This window comes from Salmo salar, chromosome ssa01 (genome assembly GCF_905237065.1).
Source record: "Salmo salar chromosome ssa01, Ssal_v3.1, whole genome shotgun sequence".
NCBI classification, from domain to species: Eukaryota; Metazoa; Chordata; class Actinopteri; order Salmoniformes; family Salmonidae; genus Salmo; species Salmo salar.
In genome coordinates, this window is record NC_059442.1 from 139,626,891 (window position 1) to 139,648,986 (window position 22,096).

The 22,096-nt window shown below is 43.4% G+C and overlaps 1 protein-coding gene and 1 long non-coding RNA gene across 2 annotated transcripts in view; one reads left to right on the forward strand and one right to left on the reverse strand.

Moving 5' to 3' along the window:
* LOC106565751 (BMP/retinoic acid-inducible neural-specific protein 1) overlaps positions 1-22,096 on the forward strand; it is a 168,126-nt gene that overhangs the window by 128,590 nt on the left and 17,440 nt on the right. The window contains exon 6 of the mRNA XM_014133232.2: positions 18,982-19,218. Within this exon, the coding sequence (XP_013988707.1) occupies positions 18,982-19,218 (237 nt within the window). The remainder of the gene's footprint in view (positions 1-18,981; positions 19,219-22,096) is intronic.
* The window catches only part of LOC106565761 (uncharacterized), a 35,938-nt gene continuing 33,807 nt past the window's right edge, over positions 19,966-22,096 (reverse strand). The window contains exon 4 of the long non-coding RNA XR_001319726.1: positions 19,966-20,021. This is a non-coding gene — a long non-coding RNA (uncharacterized lncRNA). The remainder of the gene's footprint in view (positions 20,022-22,096) is intronic.

The following is a 22,096-nucleotide window of genomic DNA, read 5'->3' on the forward strand; positions in this document are numbered from 1 at the left end:
ACATAACCTGAAAGGCCATTCAGCAAGGAAGAAGCCGCTGCTCCAAAACCGCCATAAAACAGCCAGACTACAGTTTGCAACTGCACATGGGGACAAAGATTGTGCTTTTTTTGGACATTTCTGGTCTGATGAAATAAAAATAGAACTGTTTGGCCATAATGACCATTGTTATGTTTGGAGGAAAAAGGGCAAAGCTTGCAAGCCGAAGAACACCATCCCAACCGTGAAGCATGGGAGTGGCAGCGTCATGTTGTGGGGGTGCTTTGCTGCAGGAGGGACTGGTGCACTTCACAAAATACATGGCATCATGAGGCAGGACAATTATTTGGATATATTGAAGCAACATCTCAAGACATCAGTCAGGAAGTTAAAGCTTGGTCGCAAATGGGTCTTCCAAATGGACAATGACCCCAAGCATACTTCCAAAGTTGTGGCATAATAGCTTAAGGACAACAAAGTCAAGGTATTGGAGTTGCCATCACAAAGCCCTAACCTCAATCCTATAGAAGATTTGTGGGCAGAACTGAAAAGGCATGTGCGAGCAAGGAGGCCTACAAACCTGACTCAGTTACACCTGCTCTGTCAGGAGAAATGGGCCAAAATTCACCCAAGAAGGTTGTGGAAGGCTACCCGAAATATTTTACCCAAGTTAAACAATCTAAACGCAATGCTTCCAAATACTAATTGAGTGTATGTTAACTTCTGACCCACTGGCATTGTGATGAAAGAATTAAACAATGAAATAAATCATTTTCACTTCTATTATTCTGACATTTCACATTCTTAAAATAAAGTGGTGATCCTAACTTACCTAAGACAGGGAATTTTTACTAGGATTAAATGTCAGAAATTGTGAAACTGATTTTAAATGTATTTGGCTAAGATGTATGCAAACTTCTGACTTCAACTATATATATAGATATCTATATATATATATATATATATATATATATATATACTGTTCAAAAAAATAAAGGGAACACTTAAACAACACATCCTAGATCTGAATTAAAGAAATAATCTTATTAAATACTTTTTTCTTTACATAGTTGAATGTGCTGACAACAAAATCACACAAAAATAATCAATGGAAATCCAATTTATCAACCAATGGAGGTCTGGATTTGGAGTCACACTCAAAATGAAAGTGGAAAACCACACTACAGGCTGATCCAACTTTGATGTAATGTCCTTAAAACAAGACAACATGAGGCTCAGTAGTGTGTGTGGCCTCCACGTGCCTGTATGACCTCCCTACAACGCCTGGGCATGCTCCTGATGAGGTGGCGGATGGTCTCCTGAGGGATCTCCTCCCAGACTTGGACTAAAGCATCCGCCAACTCCTGGACGGTCTGTGGTGCAACGTGGCGTTGGTGGATGGAGCGAGACATGATGTCCCAGATGTGCTCAATTGGATTCAGGTCTGGGAAACAGGCGGGCCAGTCCATAGCATCAATGCCTTCCTCTTGCAGGAACAGCTGACACACTCCAGCCACATGAGGTCTAGCATTGTCTTGCATTAGGAGGAACCCAGGGCCAACCGCACCAGCATATGGTCTCGCAAGGGGGCTGAGGATCTCATCTCGGTACCTAATGGCAGTCAGGCTACCTCTGGCGAGCACATGGAGGGCTGTGCGGCCCCCCAAAGAAATGCCACCCCACAACATGACTGACCCACCGCCAAACCGGTCATGCTGGAGGATGTTGCAGGCAGCTGAACGTTCTCCACGGCGTCTCCAGACTCTGTCATGTCTGTCACGTGCTCAGTGTGAACCTGCTTTCATCTGTGAAGAGCACAGGGCGCCAGTGGCGAATTTGCCAATCTTGGTGTTCTCTGGCAAATGCCAAACGTCCTGCACGGTGTTGCGCTGTAAGCACAACCCCCACCTGTGGACGTCGGGCCCTCATACCACCCTCATGGAGTCTGTTTCTGACCGTTTGAGCAGACACATGCACATTTGTGGCCTGCTGGAGGTCATTTTGCAGGGCTCTGGCAGTGCTCCTCCTGCTCCTCCTTGCACAAAGGCGGAGGTAGCGGTCCTGCTGCTGGGTTGTTGCCCTCCTACGGCCTCCTCCACATCTCCCGATATATTGGCCTGTCTCCTGGTAGCGCCTCCATGCTCTGGACACTACGCTGACAGACACAGCAAACCTTCTTGCCACAGCTCGCATTGATGTGCCATCCTGGATGAGCTGCACTACCTGAGCCACTTGTGTGGGTTGTAGACTGTCTCATGCTACTACTAGAGTGAAAGCACCGCCAGCATTCAAAAGTGACCAAAACATCAGCCAGGAAGCATAGGAACTTAGAAGTGGTCTGTGGTCTCCACCTGCAGAACCACTCCTTTATTGGGGGTGTCTTGCTTATTGCCTATAATTTCCACCTGTTGTCTGTTCCATTTGCACAACAGCATGTGAAATTTATTGTCAATCAGTGTTGCTTCCTAAGTGGACAATTTGATTTCACAGAAGTGTGATTGACTTGGAGTTACATTGTGTTGTTTAAGTGTTCCCTTTATTTTTTTGAGCAGTATATATATATATATATATATATATATATATATATATATATATATATATGTGTATACTAATAATTTTGATCAAAATATTTCTTTCAAACTCCCTTCTTCCATGTGACATGGGATTTTATTAGCAAGTAGTTATATCTGTTTACTGCCGAGATGGAAATGTTGAAGCTTGCACACATCTGTGTCACACCTTTCTGTCTAGGCCCCTCCAGGATTCATGTCGAACGTGTGCTTTGTGGCTGAACCCATAAAGTGTATATGTGATATCAGTGGAAGATCCCACCAGCTGAGTTTCTGCTAGCGCTTCTGTGCACAGGAACACATGGCTGAAGGCGTTACATTCTACTGGTGCACGTGACTGAGCAGCTTGTGCTCTCTCACAATACAGTCTTAGAAAAAAAAGGTGCTTTCTAGAAGCCTTTTTGGTTCCAGGTATAACCCTTTTTGGTTCCAGGTAGAAACCTTTTTGGATCCAGGTAGAACCATTTTGGGTTCCATGTAGAATTATTTCTACAGAAGGTTCTACATGCAACCAAAATGGGTTCTACCTGGATCCAAATAGGGTTCTACCTGGATCCAAAAAGTGTTATCCTATTGGGACAGCCGCAGAACCCTTTTGGAACCCTTTTTTCTAAGAGTGTACAAAAAACAAACATTTCCAATTTCACTGTGTGAAAACATATCTTTGCACAGTTAATGACTAGAGCTCTGAGAGATTACTATCAGATAGTTACCGATTGTATAAGGACATTCATTTGATAACAGCAATACAAAAAGCACTATATTTTTGCAACTATCTGCAGGCACTGCTATTACAAAATCTTGTAAAAGTACTACTGTTAATAAATCAATAACATTATTGTCCCCGCTGTGGTCGTGATGCTGAGTTGGAACTGTAGAAGAAAACAAGTTACCACCGGTTTAGTATTGCCCTGTCTCACCTCATCTCTCTGTGTCCTGTGTTCAGCACAATTGGCAATATTTCAACACCATGGACAGCTCATCTTGTACTCCCCACCTGGTTCAATCAACCAAATGCTGCTACGTGCAATTTCTGCCTTGCCCTTTATGAGAAGGCGGTAGTCGGCCTGAATGCCAGGGCAATTTTATATATGTAATTTTCTGTTTTTACAGAAATTACGATCGCCTCTCATTACTCTTTGAAGAAACAGAATAATTATTAGGTTCCTCTGTATATACTTGTACAGTATATAGAGCGATGTTGTTGCTTCACTGAATATGGGCCTGGGCCACAACAATCCTGCTACTACATGCAACCCAAACATTATTGTGGGGTGCGTTCAATGTAAATTACAGTTGTATGTATGCATTTCTCCAGATACGCTCCGGCAGTGCTCTATTTTTTTACTAGTCTAGGTATTTGCATAATGTGTTCCAGTATTCATAAAAATGTTATGAAATCCAGTTGTCTACTTGAGAGATGAGGTAGGTAATACATCATGCATTTGTGCGATTTTCTCAAAATGAAACCAGTGATTTAATTTAAGTGTTGGAAGATATCAAGGGCAATATGCAGAACATTATTCCTATTTATTAATTCTTAAATGAGCTTGTCGGTCTCCTACAAAATAATCTACTGCACCAGCAGTCCTGTTTGACAACACTGCGGATAATTTGCCCAGAACAGACATAAAAACAATTCTAAGTAAGGCACAGCCAGAACCGTAAAAAGCTGCATTCTAAGAAATTAGGATTTTTACAATCAACAGTTTTCTGTCAAGGCATAGTTTGAACAGACATACTAAGATAGCCAGAATGTAAAAAACAGTATACGAAAAAATGAAGATGACTAGCGACATTAGCTACACTGTAGAGGAGTCCTAGGTTGATCTGAACAAAGCAGGAGCACAAAGCAGAGGATTAACAGTTACGGTCTTAACACCACCATGCGGCCCCTTTGATTACAAGGGACATGGGCGAGGCTACGATGAGTAAAAATAGGCGGATTTCCAGTTTAGAGGTTTTCATGTTATATGCGGTACTAAAATGAGCCAGTGTAATTTAATGCCCCATTCAAAGTAATGCACTTTATTGCACCAGTGGATTAAGTAATGATTATTTTGCGAGTTTGTGGCCACACAATGGTCTATTAATCTTTGATGAAACTGTATCTTATGAGGTGGAGCGGGGCATCACAACGAGCGGCGAGTGTTGGCGAGGAGTCGTGAACGCTTGGCCGCCGCCCGCACTAGCTCATCCATCAACATACCAAAAACTCTGGGAGAAAGAGCGAGACAGCAAAGTCACGGGCACAGGACACTTTTCTGCATTCACGGGCCACTTTTTAGCATTCATGGAAGCCTGAGTCCTGCCACAGTGTATGTATGTTATACGTGAGGGAAATACCTTAGCCTATGATGCAATCAGATTAGCTGGTATTCAAGGTCCTATTTATTTAGTGGCAGAGTGAGTCAGAGGGCTTACTGTGAATTATGTGCACTGATGGAGCATGAAGTTAGAGGTTATCAAACAGTGGCAAAATAATTCTGATATTTGCCTCCATTTTTTAAAGCAAATCTTTAGTTAAACTCCTTGATGTGCTGCCTCTGGCTTCTGATGGTTTGCGGTGCAACCGAAAAAATATCCAGCGCTCATTTAGCTATTATACTGGAAGGAGACTAAGTGTTTCAGGGTGGCATCATTTTAGCATAAAAATAAGTTGTTTTACCTAAAGTGCAAGATATTTTTATAGACTCAATTTATTACAGAGATTTTTTTGCATTTTGATTTGAAGTAGAGGAGACCGTAAGATGGGGCGGTTATGACTGAATAAGAGTGAGAGATGGGGAATGAGAAGTGGGGAGAGAGAGGGAAATGGATGTGGGACAGAGAGAGTGGTGTGCTAGAGAGAATGAGGCAGTGAGAGTGAGACAGAGGGGAGACAGAAAATAATGAAGAGAGGCAGAACGAGAGAGTCCTCTGACTGGCTGAGCAGTGTCTGTATGAGTCCTGCAGTCTGGGCAGTGATTCTGTAATATCTAAAGGAGAATGAGTGGCCCTGGTGCTAGGAGGGAGAATAAGGGGGTTGAAAAACTCTGTGTTATTTTGCACTCGGCCGCTGGCACTGCCTCTGTCAGCGAGCGGCGTCGATCCGTGAACTCGCCATCTGGATTCCCCCACAAATCACATAAAATTTTAGGGCCCAGGAATACATCAAGCTAAATGAATATTGGCTCCGGCCGCAGACAGGCCTGATGGAAAAAGAGCCCTTTGCAATCCAACTCTTTGTGGTCAGATATGATCCATCCATCCATCCCTCTCTTCCTTTCTCATCCACCCCTGATCGGCACTGGGACAGATGAGGACGACAGTTGTGAATGGAGTATTCTGTCACAGAGTGAATACAAAGCAAAGTTACATGGTGGGATTAAATGTCGTGAGAATACTGAGACACAGAGCGGAGTAGCAAGATACAACATGAACTCATAGAAATCTGTGTATGCCTATACAGTACTGACATAGACCTCGGGTCGAAATGTTGCACTCAATAAAACTACGGGAGCATTCAACAGTGTGCACGTATCGATCTTTCTTTTCTCTCATAGAGGAAGGTTGCATTGTACTGTTTTAACCTTACCTAGAAATGGACATGGTTTAATTTATTAGTCAAGTTATACGAAAGGGAAGGTATTAGATTTTTAAGGAAAGCTAACCACAGCTATGATTAATTCTTTACAATATTCATTAGCAAATGATGAACTTTGATAAATGGCGCTGTGTGATTAAGCTTAATGTATTTTGATCTAAAGACCTTCATTTAATTTGAAGCCACCCACCAGTTTTCAGTTTAGCTTTTATTTTGTGGATTTAATGAACGACATACTCATATTGATTCTCCAACTGTTTATTTGCTGTCAAGATATTGTTAGATACAAGAATGTATACAAATAGATGGCTGCACTGAACAAAATAAAATATATATTAGCATTTTATTTCATACCGTGTCTTTTTGTTGATTTTAAAGCCCAGTTTTCATGTTTGGGTAAAACGCAAGTAAATCAATCAAATCAAAGTTTATTGGTCGCGTACACAGATTTGCAGGCGTTAACGCAGGTCCCAAAAAAAAACATGTTATTTGTCACATGCGCCGAATATGACAGGTGTAGACCGTACAGTGAAATGCTTACTTACAAGCCCTTAACCAACAATGCTTTAAGACGTTACAATGCTTTAAGTAAGACCAACAATGCTTTAAGTAAAAAAAATGATAAAAGTAACATATTTCAACAGCAGCAGTAAAATAATAACAGAGGGTACCGGTACAGAGTCAATGTGCTGGGGCACTGGTTAGTCGAGGTAATTGAGGTAATATGTACATGTAGGTAGAGTTAAAGTGACTATGCATAGATAATAAACAGAGAGTAGCAGCAGCGTAAAAGAGAGGTCTGGGTAGCCATTTGATTAGCTGTTCAGGAGTCTTATGGCTTGGAGGTAGAAGCTGATAAGAAGCCTTTTGGACATAGACTTGGCGCTCCAGTACTGCTTGCCGTGCTTTAGCAGAGATAACAGTCTATGACTAGGATGGCAGGAGTCTGAGACAATTTTTAGGGCCTTCCTAGTATAGAGGTCCTGGATGGCAGGAAGCTTGGCCCCAGTGATGTACTGGGCTGTACGCACTACCCCCTGTAGTGCCTTGCGGTTGGAGGCCGAGCAGTTGCCATGCCATGCAGTGATGCAACCAGTCAGGATGCTTTCGATGGTGCAGCTGTAGAACCTTTTGAGGATCTGAGAATCCATGCCATATCTTTTCAGTCTCCTGAGGGGGAATGGGCTTTGCCGTGCCCTCTTCAAGACTTTCTTATTAATGTGTGGACCATGATAGTTTGTTGGTGATGTGGACACCAAGGAACTTGAAGCTCTCAAAGTGAAGCAAAATGCTTGTTTCTTGCTCCAACAGTGCAATACACACATAATCCAATATGGAAACATAATTAGTGCAATCACTCAACAGCACAATAATAACACATTATTTGCAGAGGCGTGTTTTCATAAAAGTAAGAGCTATTACGATTATATTGCCTTGACAAGATGCAGTTTTATTTGAGGAAGAAAAATCTATTAACTTCTATGGGCTACGTGGGACGCTAGCGACCTGCGGGACACAGCCAGTGAAATATCAGGGCGGCAAATTCAAAAACAACAAAATGTCATAATTCAACTTTCTCAAACATACAACTATTTTACACCATTTTAAAGATACACTTCTCCTGAATCGAACCACATTGTCCGATTTCAAAAAGGCTTTACAGCGAAAGCAAAACATTAGATTATGTTAGGAGAGTACATAGACAAAAATAATCACAGCCATTTTCCAAGCAAGGACATGTTTCAATAAAACCCAAAACACAGCTAAATGAAGCACTAACCTTTGACGATCTTCATCAGATGACACTCCTAGGACATTATGTTACACAATACATGTATGTTTTGTTCGATAAAGTTCATATTTATATCCAAAAACAGCATTTTACATTGGCGCGTGATGTTTAGAAAATGTATTCCCGCCAAAACTTCCGGTGAATGTGCATATGAATTTACAAAAATACTCATCATAAATGTTGACAAAATATATAACAATTATTTAAAGAATTATAGATAGACTACCCCTGGATGCAACCGCTGTGTCAGATTTTAAAATAGCTTTACAGAGAAAGCACATTTTTCAATATTCTGAGTACATAGCTCAGCCAACACGGTGAGCTATTCAGACACCCGCCAAGTTCGGGGCAACCTAAACTCAGAATTAGTATTAGAAATATTCTCTTACCTTTGCTGATCTTCGTCAGAATGCACTCCCAGGACTGCTACTTTCACAAGAAATGTTGTTTTTGTTCGAAATAATCCATATTTATGTACAAATACCTCCGTTTTGTTCGTGCGTACAGATCACTTATCCAAAGGCATAACGCGCGAGCGTGGAATGAGAGACGAAAAGTCAAAATGTTCCATTACCGTACTTAGAACCATGTCAAACGCTGTTTAAAATCAATCTTTATGGTATTTTTAATGTAAAATTGTGATAATATTCCAACCGGACATTAGCATATTCATTCAAGAAGAAAAAGAAGGAACGGCGTGCTTGTGTGACCGCGCATATCCAATCCCTTTGTTGCCAGGCAGACCACTCAGTAACTGAGCTCCTATACTCTGCCCAGTGACAGGAGAAGGCTAAAACCACTTTCTGAAGGCTTTAGACAGCCAATGGAAGCCTTAGGATGTGCAACGTCACCCCACAGACACTGTAGCTTCGATAGAGAATCAAAAGAAGAACTACAATTCTCAGACTTTCCACTTCCTGCTTGAATTTCTCTCAGGTTTTTGCTTGCCATATGAGTTCTGTTATACGCACAGACAGCATTCAAACAGTTTTAGAAACTTCAGAGTTTTCTATCCAAATCTACTAATAATATGCATATTCTAGTTTCTGGGCCAGAGTAGTAACCTGTTTAACTTCTTGGGGCTATGTGGGACGCTAGCGTGCCACCCGTGGTGCACCCTATCAACAGCAGGTGCATTTCAAGAGCGGCAAATTTGAAACCAAATAAATGTCAAAATTCAAATTTTTCAAACATACAACTATCTTACACCCTTTGAAAGATAAACATCTCCTTAATCTAACCACGTTGTCCGATTTCAAAAAGGTTTTACGGCGAAAGCATAAAGTTAGATTATGTTAGGAGAGTACATTGACAATAGCTGTGTGTAATGTTTTGTCAATTCAAAGACAGGCGTCACCAAAACCATAAAACCAGCTAAAATGATGCACTAACCTTTTACAATCTCCATCAGATGACACTCCTAGGACATTATGTTAGACAATGCATGCATTTTTAGTTCTATCAAGTTCATATTTATATCCAAAAACAGCGTTTTACTATGGCATTGATGTTGAGGAAATCGTTTCCCTCCAATAACCGGCAGTCAAGTCAGCACCACAAATTAAATAATTAAAATTAGAAAACATTGGTAAAATATTATATTGTCATTTAAAGAATTATAGATTTACATCTCTTGAACGCAATCAACTTGCCAGATTTAAAAATAACCTTACTGGGAAATCACACTTTGCAATAATCTGAGCACTGCGCCCAGAAAAATATGCTTTGCTATACAGACAAACGGCCATGTTGGAGAGATCTAAAATCGAAAATACTATGTAAATAATCCATTACCTTTGATTCTCTTCATCAGATGTCACTTCCAGGAATCCCAGGTCCATAACGAATGTAGTTTTGTTCAAAAAAGCTCATCATTTATATCCAAAAAGCTCCGTGTTGTTAGCACATGATCTAAGCCAGCCGGACTTCTCGTCATGAACGAGGGGAAAAAATATATTTACGTTCGTTCAAACATGTCAAACGTTGTATAGCATAAATCATTAGTGCCTTTTTAACCAGAACATGAATAATATTCAAGGTGGACGAATGCATTCTCTTTTATAACGTATTGGAACGAGGGTACCCAACATGAACTCGCGCGCCAGAGTCTAATCGGCCATCACCGTTCCATGGCTCTTGTTCGGTCAGATCTCACAGTAAAAGACTCAAAACACTTTGTAAAGGCTGGTGACATCTAGTGGAAGCAATAGGAAGTGCCAAAACATTAATCAACCCCTGTGTGTTTCAATGGCATAGGCTTAAAGGTAATTCAACACATCAGGTATCCACTTCCTGTCAGAAAATGTCTCAGGGTTTTGCCTGCCAAATGAGTTCTGTTATACTCACAGACACCATTCAAACAGTTTTAGAAACTTTAGGGTGTTTTCTATCCATATATAATAAGTATATGCATATTCTAGTTACTGGGTAGGATTAGTAACCAGATTAAATCGGGTACGTTTTTTTATCCAGCCGTGAAAATACTGCCCCCTAGCCCCAACAGGTTAAATTGGGTATGTTTTTCATCTGGCCGTGAAAATACTGCCCCCTAGCCCAGACCGGTTTTAAGTTATTTTCTAATACAGTGACTTGTATTTTCAGTGTGAAGAGGTACTTTCAGTCCAACCATCTTCCATATCACTTAGGCTAGGTCACCGCTAACATAAGAGAGGCAGTTATCTATTCAGTGTGTTGCCAAACTGTTTACACACACACACACACACACACACACACACACACACACACACACAAGGAACAGGTAATACATGACTGCTGTGTTAAATAAACCAAGACACAACAGGACAGCAGGCATCAATCACTGTTCCATTTTGTCACATCATGAATAGCCCTCCGGAGAAAGTCAGCTCAAAGTCAAACAAGGGCAAACTTTTAAACCAACTTTTTAAAGCTCATCAATATGCGTTCATGTACAGAATCTGTCATGACAAACTGCAACCTGAAAACCGCATCAGTGACATTGAGGCATACTGTATTGGTTTAAAGGTATTGACACACAAAAAAGTACGTTCAAGCGGCTCTCCTGTGAAGTAGTGACCCGCGACATACGCCTAGTTTCCTGAAAAGGGTCACATATTATGGCAAGAACAGCTCAAATAAGCAAAGAGAAACGACAGTCCATCATTACTTAATGATCATTAATTTCAAGAACATTAAATGTTTCTTCAAGTTCAGTCGCAAAAACCATCAACTGCTATGATGAAACTGGCTCTCATGAGGACTGCCGCAGGAATGGAAGACCCAGAGTTACCTCTGCTGCAGAGGATAAGTTCATTAGTTACCAGCCTCAGAAAGCGGCAATTAACTGCCCCTCATTTTGCAGCCCAAATAAATGCTTCACAGAGTTCAAGTAACAGACACATCTCAAGATCAACGGTTCAGAGGAGACTGCGTGAATCAGGCCTTCGTGGTTGAATTGTTGCAAAGACACCACTACTAAAGGACACCAACAAGAAGAAGAGACTTGCATGGGCCAAGAAACATGATGATGAGTTCAAATTTGAGATTTTTGGTTCCAAATGTTGTGTCTTTGTAAAACGCAGAGTATGTGAACGGATGATCTCCGCATGTGATCTCCGTGGCCAGGCACGACTCCAACACCATCATTAAGTTTGCAGACAACACAACAGTGGTAGGCCTGATCACCGATAACGATGAGACAGCCTATAGGGAGGAGGTCAGAGACCTGGCCGGGTGGTGCCAGAATAACAACCTATCCCTCAACGTAACCAAGACTAAGGAGATGATTGTGGACGACAGGAAAAGGAGGACCAAGCACGCCCCCATTCTCATCGACAGGGCTCTAGTGGAGCAGGTTGAGAGCTTCAAGTTCCTTGGTGTCCACATCACCAACAAACGAGAATGGTTCTAACACACCAAGACAGTCATGAAGAGGGCACAACAAAGCCTTTTCCCCCTCAGGAAACTAAAAAGATTTGGCATGGGTCCTCAAAAGGTTAAACAGCTGCAACATCGAGAGCATCCTGACTGGATGCATCACTGCCTGGTACGGCAATTGCTCTGCCTCCGACCGTAAGGCACTACAGAGGGTGGTGCGTACGGCCCAGTACATCACTGGGGCTAAGCTGCCTGCCATCCAGGACCTCTACACCAGGCGGTGTCAGAGGAAGGCCTTAAAATTGTCAATGACCCCAGCCACCCCAGTCATAGACTGTTGTCTCTACTACCGCATGGCAAGCGGTACCGGAGTGCCAAGTCTAGGACAAAAAGGCTTCTCAACAGTTTTTACCCCCAAGCCATAAGACTCCTGAACAGGTAATCAAATGGCTACCCGGACTATTTGCATTGTGTGCCCCCCCCCTTTTACGCTACTGCTACTCTCTGTTTATCATATATGCATAGTCACTTTAACTATACATTCATGTACATACTACCTCAATTGGCCCGACCAACCAGTGCTCCTGCACATTGGCTAACCGGGCTATCTGCATTGTGTCCCGCCACCCGCCAACCCCTCTTTTACGCAACTGCTACTCTCTGTTCATCATATATGCATAGTCACTTTAATTAACATTTAACATTTAAGTCATTTAGCAGACGCTCTTATCCAGAGCGACTTACAAATTGGTGCATTCACCTTATGATATCCAGTGGAACAACCACTTTACAATAGTGCATCTAAATCATTTAAGGGGGGGGGTTAGAAGGATTACTTTATCCTATCCTAGGTATTCCTTAAAGAGGTGGGGTTTCAGGTGTCTCCGGAAGGTGGTGATTGACTCCGCTGTCCTGGCGTTGTGAGGGAGCTTGTTCCACCATTGGGGTGCCAGAGCAGCGAACAGTTTTGACTGGGCTGAGCGGGAACTGTGCTTCCTCAGAGGTAGGGAGGCGAGCAGGCCAGAGGTGGATGAACGCAGTGCCCTTGTTTGGGTGTAGGGCCTGATCAGAGCCTGAAGGTATGGAGGTGCCGTTCCCCTCACAGCTCCGTAGGCAAGCACCATGGTCTTGTAGCGGATGCGAGCTTCAACTGGAAGCCAGTGGAGAGAGCGGAGGAGCGGGGTGACGTGAGAGAACTTGGGAAGGTTGAACACCAGACGGGCTGCGGCGTTCTGGATGAGTTGTAGGGGTTTAATGGCACAGGCAGGGAGCCCAGCCAACAGCGAGTTGCAGTAATCCAGACGGGAGATGACAAGTGCCTGGATTAGGACCTGCGCCGCTTCCTGTGTGAGGCAGGGTCGTACTCTGCGAATGTTGTAGAGCATGAACCTACAGGATCGGGTCACCGCCTTGATGTTAGTGGAGAACGACAGGGTGTTGTCCAGGGTCACGCCAAGGTTCTTAGCACTCTGGGAGGAGGACACAAGGGAGTTGTCAACCGTGATGGCGAGATCATGGAACGGGCAGTCCTTCCCCGGTAGGAAGAGCAGCTCCGTCTTGCCGAGGTTCAGCTTGAGGTGGTGATCCGTCATCCACACTGATATGTCTGCCAGACATGCAGAGATGCGATTCGCCACCTGGTTATCAGAAGGGGGAAAGGAGAAGATTAATTGTGTGTCGTCTGCATAGCAAGGATAGGAGAGACCATGTGAGGATATGACAGAGCCAAGTGACTTGGTGTATAGCGAGAATAGGAGAGGGTCTAGAACAGAGCCCTGGGGGACAGCAGTGGTGAGAGCACGTGGTGCGGAGACAGATTCTCGTCACGCCACCTGGTAGGAGCGACCTGTCAGGTAGGACGCAATCCAAGCGTGGGCCGCGCCGGAGATGCCCAAATCCGAGAGGGTGGAGAGGAGGATCTGATGGTTCACAGTATCAAAGGCAGCAGATAGGTCTAGGAGGATGAGAGCAGAGGAGAGAGAGTTAGCTTTAGCAGTGCGGAGAGCCTCCGTGACACAGAGAAGAGCAGTCTCAGTTGAATGACCAGTCTTGAAACCTGACTGATTTGGATCAAGAAGGTCATTCTGAGAGAGATAGCAGGAGAGCTGGCCAAGGACGGCACGTTCAAGAGTTTTGGAGAGAAAAGAAAGAAGGGATACTGGTCTGTAGTTGTTGACATCGGAGGGATCGAGTGTAGGTTTTTTCAGAAGGGGTGCAACTCTCGCTCTCTTGAAGACGGAAGGAACGTAGCCAGCGGTCAAGGATGAGTTGATGAGCGAGGTGAGGTAAGGGAGAAGGTCTCCGGAAATGGTCTGGAGAAGAGAGGAGGGGATAGGGTCAAGCGGGCAGGTTGTTGGGCGGCCGGCAGTCACAAGACGCGAGATTTCATCTGGAGAGAGAGGGGAGAAAGAGGTCAAAGCACAGGGTAGGGCAGTGTGAGCAGGACCAGCGGTGTCGTTTGACTTAGCAAACGAGGATCGGATGTCGTTGACCTTCTTTTCAAAATGGTTGACGAAGTCATCCGCAGAGAGGGAGGAGGGGGGGGGGATTCAGGAGGGAGGAGAAGGTGGCAAAGAGCTTCCTAGGGTTAGAGGCAGATGCTTGGAATTTAGAGTGGTAGAAAGTGGCTTTAGCAGCAGAGACAGAAGAGGAAAATGTAGAGAGGAGGGAGTGAAAGTATGCCAGGTCCGCAGGGAGGCGAGTTTTCCTCCATTTCCGCTCGGCTGCCCGGAGCCCTGTTCTGTGAGCTCGCAATTAGTCGTCGAGCCACGGAGCAGGAGGGGAGGACCGAGCCGGCCTGGAGGATAGGGGACATAGAGAATCAAAGGATGCAGAGAGGGAGGAGAGGAGGGTTGAGGAGGCAGAATCAGGGGATAGGTTGGAGAAGGTTTGAGCAGAGGGAAGAGATGATAGGATGGAAGGGGAGAGAGTAGCGGGAGAGAGAGAGCGAAGATTGGGACGGCGCAATACCATCCGAGTAGGGGCAGAGTGAGAAGTGTTGGATGAGAGCGAGAGGGAAAAGGATACAAGGTAGTGGTCGGAGACTTGGAGGGGAGTTGCAATGAGATTAGTGGAAGAACAGCATCTAGTAAAGATGAGGTCAAGCGTATTGCCTGCCTTGTGAGTAGGGGGGGAAGGTGAGAGGGTGAGGTCAAAAGAGGAGAGGAGTGGAAAGAAGGAGGCAGAGAGGAATGAGTCAAAGGTAGACGTGGGGAGGTTAACCTCTTGGGGCTAGGTGGGACGCTAGCGTGCCACCCGTGGTGCACTCCATCAACAGCAGGTGCATTTCAAGAGCGGCAAATTTGAATCCAAATAAATGTCAAAATTCAAATTTTTCAAAAATACAACTATGTTACACCATTTGAAAGATAAACATCTCCTTAATCTAACCACGTTTTACGATTTCAAAAAGGTTTTACGGCGAAAGCATAAATTTAGAGTATGTTAGGACAGTACATTTACAAGAGTTGTGTGTAATGTTTTGTCAAGTCAAAGACAGGGTCACCAAAACCATAAAACCAGCTAAAATGATGCACTAACCTTTTACAATCTCCATCAGATGACACTCCTAGGACATTATGTTAGACAATGCATGCATTTTTAGTTCTATCAAGTTCATATTTATATACAAAAACAGCGTTTTACTATGGCATTGATGTTGAGGAAATCGTTTCCCTCCAATAACCGGCAGTCAAGTCAGCGTCAGAAATTAAATAATTAAAATTAGAAAACATTGGTAAAATATTATATTGTCATTTAAAGAATTATAGATTTACATCTCTTGAACGCAATCAACTTGCCAGATTTAAAAATAACCTTACTGGGAAATCACACTTTGCAATAATCTGAGCACTGCGCCCAGAAAAATACGCGTTGCGATACAGACTAGACGTCATGTTGGGGAGATCTAAAATCGAAAATACTATGTAAATAATCCATTACCTTTGATTCTCTTCATCAGATGTCACTTCCAGGTATCACAGGTCCATAACGAATGTAGTTTTGTTCAAAAAAGCTCATCATTTATGTCCAAAAATCTCCGTCTCGTTAGCACATGATGTAAGCCAGCCGGACTTCTCGTCATGAACGAGGGGAAAAAATATATTTCCGTTCGTTCAAACATGTCAAACGTTGTATAGCATAAATCATTAGGGCCTTTTTAACCAGAACATGAATAATATTCAAGGTGGACGAATGCATACTCTTTTATAACGTATTGGAACGAGGGTACCCAACATGAAGTAGCGCGCCAGGTGTCTAATGGGACATCACCGTTCCATGGCTCTTGTTCGGTCAGATCTCCCTCCAGAAGACTCAAAACACTTTGTAAAGGCTGGTGACATCTAGTGGAAGCAATAGGAAGTGCCAAAATATTCCTAAACCCCTGTGTTTTTCAATGGGATAGGTTTAAAGTCAATACAACACATCAGGTATCCACTTCCTGTCAGAAAATGTCTCAGGGTTTTGCCTGCCAAATGAGTTCTGTTATACTCACAGACACCATTCAAACAGTTTTGGAAACTTTAGAGTGTTTTCTATCCATATATAATAAGTATATGCATATTCTAGTTACTGGGTAGGATTAGTAACCAGATTAAATCGGGTACATTTTTTTTATCCAGACGTGCAAATGCTGCCCCCTAGACCCAACAGGTTAAAGTCACCCAGAACTGTGAGAGGTGAGCCATCCTCAGGAAAGGAACTTATCAAGACGTCAAGCTCATTGACGAACTCTCCAAGGGAACCTGGAGGGTGATAAATGATAAGGATGTTAAGCTTGAAAGGGCTGGTAACTGTGACAGCATGGAATTCAAATGAGGAGATAGACAGATGGGTCAGGGGAGAAAAAGAGAATGTCCACTTGGGATAGATGAGGATTCCAGTGCCACCACCCCGCTGGCCAGATGCTCTCGGGGTATGCGAGAACACGTGGGCAGACGAGGACAGAGCAGTAGGAGTAGCAGTGTTATCTGTGGTAATCCATGTTTCCGTCAGCGCCAAGAAGTCGAGGGACTGGAGAGCAGCATAGGCTGAGATGAACTCTGCCTTGTTGGCCGCAGACCGGCAGTTCCAGAGGCTGCCGGAGACCTGGAACTCCACGTGGGTTGTGCGCGCTGGGACCACCAGGTTAGAGTGGCAGCGGCCACGCGGTGTGAAGCGTTTGTGTGGCCTGTGCAGAGGGGAGAGAACAGGGATAGACAGACACATAGTTGACAGGCTACAGAAGAGGCTACGCTAATGCAAAGGAGGTTGGAATGACAAGTGGACTACACGTCTCGAATGTTCAGAAAGTTAAGCTTACGTTGCAAAAATCTTATTGACTAAAATGACGAAAATTACGAAAATGATACAGTACTGCTGGCTGGTGAAGTAGGCTAGCTAGCAGTGGCTGCGTTGTTGACTTTGTTTGAACGTGTAGCTGGCTAGGTAACCTCGATAGTTTTAGTACTACACCTTATCATGATACAAAAGCAACTATGTAGCTAGCTAACATAGCACTAATCAAGACGTTCCTTTGTAATGTATTTAGTTTCTACAATGCTGCTCGTCGGTAATAGTTGGCTAGGTTTGGAAAAATGGCGTCGCAGGGGACGAAAATAGCTGGCTAGCTAACCTTGATAATTACTCTAAACTACACAATTATCAAACTATGACAAAGACAACTATGTAGCTAGCTAACACTGCACTAGTCAAATCGTTCCGTTGTAATGTATTACTTTCTACAGTGTTGCTAGTCAGTAAAGGTCGGCTAGCTAGCAGTGGGTTTGATGATGACTAGGTGTGTTGACTAAGTCTGGAGTCTGGACAACGGCGTCGTGGCGCGGCTGGCTAGCTAACCTCGATAATTACTCTAAACTACACAATTATCTTAGATACAAAGACAGCAAAGACAACTATGTAGCTAGCTAACACTACACTAATCAAGTCATTCCGTTGTAATGTAATAGTTTCTACAGTGCTGCTAGTCGGTAGAAGTTGGCTAGTTGGCTAGCTAGCAGTGTTGACTAAGTTAGGAGGACGAAAACAGCTGGCTAGCTAACCTCGATAATTACTCTAAACTACACAATTATCTTTGATACAAAGACGGCTATGTAGCTAGCTAAGAAAAATTGCTCAGATCAAACAAATCAATCCGTTGTAATGTAATGAAATATTACCTGCGGAGCGCGACTACTCGCTCCATGTATGTGATATAATCATATCTACATGTACGTACTACCTCAATCAGCCCGACTAAACGGTGTCTGTATGTAGCCTCAATACTTTATATAGCCTCGCTACTGTTATTGTCTTTTTACTGTTGTTTTTATTTCTTTACTTACCTATTGTTCACCTAATACCTTTTTTGCACTATTGGTTAGAGCCTGTAAGTAAGCATTTCACTGTAAGGTCTACGTTCCCACCGTGAAGCATGGAGTAGGGGGTGTGATGGTGTGGGAGTGCTTTGCTGGTGACACTGTCTGTGATTTATTTAGAATTCAAGGCACACTTAACCAGCATGGCTACCACAGCATTCTGCAGCGATACACCATCCCATCTGGTTTGTGCTTAGTGGGACTATCATTTGTTTTCAACAGGACAATGACCCAACACACCTCCAGGCTGTGTAAGGGCTGTTTGACCAAGAAGGAGAGCGATGGAGTGCTGCTTCAGATGACCTGGCCTCCACAATCACCCGACCTCAACCCAATTGAGATGTTTTGGGATGAGTTGGACCATAGAGTGAAGGAAAAGCAGCCAACAAGTGCTCAGCATACGTGGGAACTCCTTCAAAACTGTTGGAAAAGCATTACTTCTGAAGCTGGTTGAGAGAATGGCAAGACTGTGCAAAGTTGTCATCAAGGCAAAGGGTGGCTACTTTGAAGAATCTCAAATATAAAATATATTTTATTTATTTAACACTTTTTTGGTTACTACATGATTCTATGTGTTATTTCCTAGTTTTGATGTCTTCACTATTATTCTACAATGTAGAAAAAGTTAAAATAAAGAAAAACCCTTGAATGAGTAGGTGTGTCCAAACTTTTGACTGCTACTGAATATAGATTTGAAACCTGTATCTCAACATATCTACACTGATACAGATGTAGAGGTTAAACTTTCAGTTCAAATGCAATTTCATACCAACCTCTCTTTTCAAAACAGCATAACTGTGTTTTAGACATGTATCTTATGAACCATTTCCCTTTGTGTTCCAGGTCTCCAGGTCATTTTTCCAGAGTACCTCCAGGAGAAGTTTGTCCAGTCAGCTCTGAGCTACATCATGTGTAACGGGGAGGGGGAGTACGTCTGCCGAAACAGCCAGTGTATCTGCATGTGTTCTGACGAGTACCCACAATGCAACTGTCCCATCACCGACATCCAGATCATGGAGAACACCCTGCTGGGGCAGGCGGAGTCATGGGCAACCTCTTACAAGGACTTTGAGAACTCAGGTAAGCAGGGAAGGATATTTGATAGCAAATTCTAGTTTACTGCAAGTCTTAGTCTACTGTACAGTCTACTATAGTTTTGTTCGGCCATGTGTCTTCGTCCACAAACTATATGTAACTACCTGTAACAGATGAATTAACATTATGCTTAATTATTTAGTTATTTTATCCCCTTAAACTATAAAGTTAAATAAAGGTTAAATAAAAAATAAATACAATAAAAACTATATTCAGTCAAATTTCAATCAAATTTATTTATAAAGCCCTTCTTACATAAGCTGATGTCACAAAGTGCTGTACAGAAACCCAGCCTAAAACCCCAAACAGCAAGCAATGCAGGTGTAGAAGCACAGTGGCTAGGAAAAACTCCATAGAAAGGCCGGAACCTAGGAAGAATCCTAGAGAGGAACAAGGCTATGAGGGTGGCCAGTCCTCTTCTGGCTGTGCCGGGTAGAGATTATAACAGAACGTGGCCAAGATGTTCAAATGTTCATAGATGACCAGTAGGGTCAAATAATAATAATCACAGTGGTTGTAGAGGGTGCAACAGGTCAGCACCTCAGGAGTAAATGTCAGTTGGCTTTTCATAGCTGATCATTCAGAGTATCACTACCACTCCTGCTGTCTCTAGAGAGTTGAAAACAGCAGGTCTGGGACAAGGTAGCACGTCCAGTGAACAGGTCAGGGTTCCATAGCCGCAGGCAGAACAGTTGAAACTGGAGCAACAGCACGACCAGGTGGACTGGGGACAGCAAGGAAACATCAGGCCAGGTAGTCCTAAGGCATGGTCCTAGGGCTCAGGTCCTCTAAGAGAAAGAAAGAGCATAATTAAATTCACACACGACACCAGATAAGACAGGAGCAATACTCCAGATATAACAGACTGACCCTAGCCCCCCGACACATAAACTATTGCAGCATAAATACTGGAGGCTGAGACAGGAGGGGTCGGGAGACACTGTGGCCCCGTCCGATGATACCCCGGACAGGGCCAAACAGGTAGGATTTAACCCCACCCAATTTGCCAAAGCACAGCCCCCACACCACTAGAGGGATAACTTCAACCACCAACTTACTATCCTGAGGCAAGGCCAAGTATAGCTCACGAAGATCTCCCCCACGGCACAAACCCAAGGGGGGCGCCAACCCGGAAAGGAAGGTCACATCGGTGACTCAACCCACTCAAGTGATGCACCCCTCCTAGGCACGGCATGGAAGAGCACCAATAAGCCAGTGACTTTGAGGCAGATAATCCCAGTGGAGAGAGGGGAACTGGCCAGGCAGAGACAGCAAGGGCGGTTCGTTGCTCCAGTGCCTTTCCGTTCACCTTCACACTCCTGGGCCAGACTACACTCAATCATAGGACCTACTGAAGAGATGAGTCTTCAATAATGACTTAAAGGTTGAGACTGAGTCTGCGTCTCTCACATGGGTAGGCAGACCATTCCATAAAAATGGAGCTCTATAGGAGAAAGCCCTGCCTCCAGCTGTTTGCTTAGAAATTCTAGGGACAGTAAGGAGGCCTGCGTTTTTTGACTGTAGCGTATGTGTAGATATGTACGGCAGGACCAAATCGGAAAGATGGGTAGGAGCAACCCCATGTAATGCTTTGTAGGTTACCAGTAAAACCTTGAAATCAGCCCTTGCCTTAACAGGAAGCCAGTGTAGAGAGGCTAGCAATCGAGTAATATCATCAAATCTTTTGGTTCTAGTCAAGATTCTAGCAGCCGTGTTTAGCACTAACTGAAGTTTATTCAGTGCTTTATCTGGGTAGCAGGAAAGTAGAGCGTTGCAGTAGTCTAACCTAGAAGTGACAAAAGCATGGATACATTTTTTTGCCACATTTGTGGACAGAAAGTTTCTGATTTTTGCAATGTTACGTAGATAAAATAGCTGTACTTGAAACAGTCTTGATATGTTTGTCAACAGAGAGATCATGGTCCAGAGTAATGCCAAGGTCCACAGTTTATTTGTCGGATTCAACAGAATATCCATTTGATTCTTGGGACCTAGAACTTGCATCTTTATTTTGTCCGAGTTTAATAAGTAGAAAATGTTCCGCCATCCACTTCCTTATGTCTGAAACACAGGCTTCCAGGGAGGGCAATTTTGGGGCTTCACCATGTTTCATCGAAATGTACAGCTGTGTGTTGTCCGCATAGCAGTGAAAGTTAACATTATGTTTTCAAATGACATCACCAAGAGGTAAAATATATAGTGATAACAATAGTGGTCCTAAAACGGAGCCTTGATGAACACCAAAATTTACAGTTGATTTTTCAGAGGACAAACCATCTACATAGACAAACTGATATCTTTCCAACAGATAAGATCTAAACCAGTCCAGAACTTGTCCGTGTAGACCAATTTGGGTTTCTAATCTCCAAAAGAATGTGGTGATCGATGGTATCAAAAGCAGCACTAAGGTCTAGGAGCACGAGGACAGGTGCAGAGCCTCGGTCTAACGCCATTAAAAGGTAATTTACCACCTTCACAAGTGCAGTCTCAGTGCTATGGATGGGTTCTAAAACCAGACTGAACCGTTTCGTATACATTGTTTGTCTTTAGGAAGGCAGTGAGATGCTGCGCAAAGCTTTTTCAAACATTTTTGAGAAGAATGGGAGATTCGATATAGGCCAATTCGTTTTTTATATTTTCTGGGTCAAGGTTTGGCTTTTTCAAGAGAGGCTTAATTACTGCCACTTTTAGTGAGTTTGGTACACATCCGGTGGATAGGGAGCATTTTATTATGTTCAACAAAGGAGGGCCAAGCACAGGAAGCAGCTCTTTCAGTAGTTTAGTTGGAATAGGGTCCAGTATACAGCTTGAAGGTTTAGAGGCCATGATTATTTTCATCAATGTGTCGAGATATAAACTCAGC